The 5,393-nt window shown below is 65.5% G+C and overlaps 2 protein-coding genes across 2 annotated transcripts; one reads left to right on the top strand and one right to left on the bottom strand.

The window, feature by feature from the left end:
- Window positions 1–666: 666 nt before the first annotated feature.
- MNEG_13420 (hypothetical protein) lies at window positions 667–2,648 on the top strand (the record flags this gene model as incomplete). Its single annotated transcript, XM_014038109.1, has 5 exons — window positions 667–681; window positions 869–963; window positions 1,303–1,374; window positions 1,809–2,106; window positions 2,361–2,648. 5 exons carry the CDS (start codon window positions 667–669, stop codon window positions 2,646–2,648), a joined length of 768 nt encoding a protein of 255 aa, XP_013893563.1.
- Window positions 2,649–4,611: 1,963 nt separating this feature from the next.
- MNEG_13419 (hypothetical protein) lies at window positions 4,612–4,851 on the bottom strand (the record flags this gene model as incomplete). Its single annotated transcript, XM_014038108.1, has 1 exon — window positions 4,612–4,851. A coding segment is annotated over one exon (240 nt), but the record flags the coding sequence as incomplete, so codon positions are not given.
- Between the last annotated feature and the right edge of the window lie 542 nt (window positions 4,852–5,393).

Genomic DNA, 5,393 nt, shown 5'->3' with positions numbered 1-5,393 from the left:
GTGTGGTGGCGGCCAGAGCATGAACCCCGCGTTTTCGTGACCCTCTCTGCCAGTTGTAGTCTCCCGCTTGTCCTCTGAGCCGGTCCGCCACCGGGAGCCTTCCACGGTCCTTTATCTGCAGTGTTGGTGACCCCCAACCCTACCCTGACCCCCCCTTGCGCGGCGATCACATCCTCTTGAGGACCACACACGCTCTAGCATTTCTCCCCCTCATCATTCTTTTTTTGCCCCATCTCCTTAGCGCCCTGAACCCACCCTGTTGCCCCCCATCAACTTCCATCAACCCCCACCCGCACCACCCCCAGCCCCACTGCCCTCTTCCCCAACACCAACCACCACTCCCAACCGCTCCCAACCGCTCCCAACCGCCTAGATCCTGCTGCAGGAGGAGAACCTTGACCTCGGCCGCCAGGCGGAGGCCCTGAGGGACGAGGGCCGCGAGGCGGAGGCGCGCCTCAGCAGGATGCAGGGGGAGAACGCCGAGCTGCTGGTGGGAGGTTGTTTGGTTTTTTAGTTGGTTGGGTGGCAGTGAGTGGGGGGGGGCGAGGGCCCAGGGTTGCCATAGGGTGAGGCTGGGGTCATGCGCGTGTGCATGCACGGGTGAATGGGAGGATGGGTGGAAGTGTCGGGTTGGGCTGTCTGTGCGATTCTGGGTGTAAGGCAGCTATGAGCGCACGTGAGGTGTGGCGGCCCGCGAAGGCGGGCTGGCGCACAGTCGGCGCGTAGCCGCAGCCGCGGCCTTCGAGTTTGTTGGACCCCTATGTGCCCCTTTGAGGCGGCTGTCCAACTTCTTGCACTGCACCTCATGACATCCAACCCTCAACCTCACACCCCCCTCGCCCGCCCCCTCCTGCCCCCCGGCCCCCAGTGCCAGCTGGAGCGCGCGCTGTCGCGCGGCGAGGCGCTGGCGGCCGACAAGCAGCGCAGCCAGGCGGAGCGCGATGGGCTTGCGGCGGAGCTGAGGTGCGCCTCACTGCTGCACCAGCAAGCACACGCACACATGTAATCCACTACCTTCCACTTGGAGCGTCGCCATGCTGTTTTATCTGGAGCGCAGGGGCACGCCTTTGCTCGTGCACAGAGGCGCCATCCATCCACGCTGCGCCACCACTGCTGCGTCATGGACCCTCTTGCTGGTGGATGCATGCCCACACCACTCCCTCCCCATGCGCCTTCACTCATGCCCCGTCTACCTGGCCCCCCCCCAAACGAATGCGAACAACCATGCACATGCATGCTTGTATGCGCCTGCACGCGTGCACACACACACACACACACACACACACACACACACACATGCAGGTCCAGTGCTGACCTGCGTGAGACCCTCAAGGCGCGCAATGATGAGCTGGCGGCAGAACTGGGGTCCATAAGGTGTGTGTGTGTGCGGGAGGGGGGCGAGGCAGGCGTAGGGGTGTGGGTATGGGTACAATGCTATGTGTGTGTGTGTGTGAGCGCGCGCACGTGTGTGTTTACCGCGCGCGCGCGCGCGTGTGTGTGTGTGTGTGTGAATTGTGTGTACGCATGAAGCAGGGGAGTCGCGGCACACTCCATTGCACAGCTAGCACCCCCCTGATGAGGTGTGGGCGCGTGTGCCGGCGATCACGAGTGGTGGCGTCAGAGGGGCGGCGGGGAGAGGGTGCAGGGTCTGGAGTGTGCCGTGCCCGAGGGCTGGAATATGGACCACCTCCGGCTGACTGCTTACCAGGACAGCGGAATTTTCGGCTTTCAACACCACCCGACCCCGCCACACGCACTCCCCCTGGCTCCACCCTGGCCCCACCCTTCCGCCCTCGTCGACGCCGCAGGGAGGCGGCCGCGGCCAAGAAGGGCAGCCCCCTGCGCTGGCGCCGCCCGGCAAAGGCGTCCACCCCCGCACCCACTGCTGACGGCGACGCGGACGCGCGGGACGGCGGCGCCTCCTCCCCGGATTTCGGGCCCATGACCAAGCAGCGCGCACTGTTCGGCAGCGGCAAGGGCAGCTCGGGCCCGGCCGCGCTCGCGGCACGGGGCGCGCAGCAGCATCCGACCGCGGCGCCGGGCCTGGCTCTGGCGGTGCGGGGCGCCCCCATCAGCAGCCAGCACTCGAGCGACGTCACGGCGCACGTGAGAGGGTGCCGGGCCTGTGTCATGCGTACGTGCCCGCGCGGCTGTTGGGCTGCATTTGTGGGGTCTTTCATTGTCGGGCGGAGCCACGAGAGTGGAAGTGCAGCAAGTCGCATCTCAACTAATCAACGGCGCTCTGTCGACTTTGGAACTCAGCCCTGATACCCTCAGCCCACCTGCTCGTCTCCGCACAAATCGGACGGCTGACCGCCAACACCAACCACCCATTCCCCGCTTCTCCACACTTGTGACAGGTCACCGCGGGCGCGCTGCAGGGCGCAGCCGGCCCCGCCCTGGGCCTCGACGAGTCATGCCTGGCGGCCGCCCCCGGCCACCCGCCCGCGCCCCTCTGCAGCCGCAGCCCGGAGCTGTCGGGGCCAAAGGGCCCGCTGGCCGCGGGCCGCGCGGGGGCGGGCGGCCGCAAGCTTGGCGGCGCGGCGGTTGGGGGGTCGCCGCGCGCTGGGGAGGGGCAGGGCTTCCTGGGGGGCCTCTTTGGCTGCTTCTCACCGCCGCCCGCGATGCAGCCGGTGGCGGCCGCGTGAGAGGGGGGAGGGGCTGTGTGCGCATGGGGTTGGGGGCGCGCTGGGAGGCCGTTGGCGCCACCCTCCACGCTTCGGCGACGGACGCGCCGGGGGCGTGCGTGCTTGTGTGCAGGCGCGCCGGCTGCGTGTTGGCGCGGCGCGGCGAGCGCCGCACAAATTTTGGGTGTTCCAACGTTGGCCGTGTGTCCCGGGGCCGGGGTGAGGGTTACTCAGGACGGGCTGGGTTCAGGACATTGACGCTGCCACAGTTCTTTTTTCCATGGGACCGACAAAGCATGCAGACTCACAACGGTCACAGCAGAGCTGGCCGCGCATGCTGCGACCGCTGCCAGCAGCGCCACGACCCTTTGTCTTCTGGGGCATTGTTGGAAACGCCATCGGAGTATGCGTCACACCCGGGGTGTCCAAAGCCCTGGGCCCTTGATCCACGTGCCTGCCCCTGCACTGGCAGCTGGGGCTGAGGTGCTGCCACCGCAGAGGTTCTGGGGGCCCAACGGGGTTGCCAGTGCCCACAGGGATGCGTCTGCCGTCCCCGCCGGGCGAGCGTGGGGCTGGTGTTGTGGGGTCAGAGTTGTTGTAACACCACGGTTCAGTCCTTGTTGTGCCAAGGCTTGCAGTGACCGACTACAGGACAACCCAACGGCACAATTGATGAGGAGGGGTTGAGCTGTTGATGGGGGAGTCGAGGAGCGGCGATTGCGATGCACAGGGGTGGGGGCTGTGCGTGCCCCTGGGGCACACGATATACAGCCGCAGCCCATGATACCCTTAGAACGCAGTGTGCAGTTTGTGCGACATGGTCAGCGATCAAGCTGGCAATCCCGAGTCGAGCGGCGAGTGCAGAGGACTTGATGCGGAGCGCAGCAGGTTGGCTTCGCTGTGGGGGGTGGCAATACGCCAAGTGGCGGACAGAATGGAGAGTGCGGGCCTGGAAACAAATGACCCCGTTCAAGCAGTATCTAACATCAAACCAGCAAGCTCGGCAACGCGGTGGCCAGGCAATGCCGCTGCTTGAGCCTACAAATTGATACGCAGGAAGCATGGCGCCCCGCAGCCGCCCGTAGCGCCGCAAGGTGCAGCAGCAGCGGGCGGCGACGGCGGGGCGCGCACGAAACGAGCACCGCCAGACAGGCGGGGCCGGGGGATCGGGCCGGGCGGAACCCCTGCCCGGAACCGGCGCGAAGACGAACTTGACGCTTTCATGCCGACCGTACTGCCGGCAGAGCGAGTAAAAAAAGGAAGACCTTCAGTCCAGCCGACGAGGTGGGAGGGGGCCTTGTCCAGAGTGCAGTATGGCGCTGGCCAAAGCGCTCGACACAGATGCGGGGTGCGATATCAGATGCCTTTTGCGCGGGCGATGTGTGCGCCGGCGCGGGAGTTCCAGTGCATAGCCCTCAACGTTGTCTTCAGGAGACGCCCCCGCTTGGTTGTGGGGCGGGGACGTGCGGACAGATCAGGCAGTGTGGCGAGCTGGGCGCGATCGCGCGACCTTGCGTGCAGTGAGTGAGGAGCCCGAGGCACGATGAGCGTGTTGAATGCAGTGCCGACGCCGGGTTGTGTGTTCGTGTGCCGTTGACTCGCACGGCAGTGCTTGACCCCCGAAACCACAGCTAGAAGGGGCAGAGAAAATGCCGTCGACTGCCGGCAGCTCGGTGCAAGTGTCGTGCGCGGGTGCGTGTTCAGCGGGCGCTTCCAAGGGGCGCCTGCGCCGCCCACACCCTCATAGCCGCAGCGCTGGTGCTTCCCGTGTGCGTGTCCACGGAAAATAGAGGCAGTGCAACTAGCCGCCAGAAAAAAAAACAGAGAGAAGGTGCGGTCGCCGACCGTCACCGCGCTGACGCCCCCGTGCATTCCTCCCCTTCGTCCACAATATGTAGTAGATGGTGTATAGTATATAGTCTAGTAAAGAAAGAATGCTACACCTACGCCCAAAATACGCGCCCTTAGATGCGCGCCATGATACTCAAGCCAACGACGATGGCGCCTGCGGCGGCGGGGCCTGGCCGTGTCCCCGCTCGCCCTGCGCCGGCGACGCACCGGCCGCCTCTGAGAGGAGCCCCTCGCCCTCCTCCTGCCCGCTGCGGCTCTCGTCGCGGCTGTTAAGCGAGCGAAGCGGGCGCGGCAGAGGGCGCGCCGCCTGCGTCCGCGGCTGGCTGCGTATCACTTTGAATGCGTTGTACAGGCTGGAGATGCTGGGAGAGTACTGCGCAGGGTTGAGTGAGGGTGTGTTGGTGGGATGAGTGTGGGTTGATGGCAATTACGGTGAAACTGGGGGCACTAGGTGGAGGCTGGATGGCCGTGGACTAGGCCTTTTTGGAACGCGATGGGGGTGATTAACGTGGTAGGAAGGAGGCGTCACTGGTGTGGGGGTGTGGGGGTTAACGGGTTCGACAAGGGGGGTGTTGGGGGGTGCGCAGCCGGCATCCCAGCTGACAGGGAAAGCACGGGGCCTGCGACTGAGACTGGTCGCTTGTGGTGCTGTGGGCCCTGCCTGGTGCGTGTGCACGCGCTCACCGGCCATGCTGCAAGGTACCAGGACCCCAGCTGCTCTGGCCGTACGAGAGAGCAGGCTATGGTCATGCCACTGACAATGGCCTCGACCTGGGGGCACAGGGGGGGGGATGTGTGTGCATGTGTGTGCATATGTGTGAGAGAGTGTGGCGTCACCATGCAGAAGTGCGTATGAGTGTGCATGTGTGTGTGTGTGTGTATGTGTGTGTGTTCATGTGTCGCTGTGACATACTT

Source organism: Monoraphidium neglectum (genome assembly GCF_000611645.1).
Source record: "Monoraphidium neglectum strain SAG 48.87 unplaced genomic scaffold scaffold03812, whole genome shotgun sequence".
Taxonomy (NCBI): domain Eukaryota; kingdom Viridiplantae; phylum Chlorophyta; class Chlorophyceae; order Sphaeropleales; family Selenastraceae; genus Monoraphidium; species Monoraphidium neglectum.
Note: the sequence above shows the minus strand (reverse complement) of the source record. Positions and strands in the feature narration are given on the sequence as shown.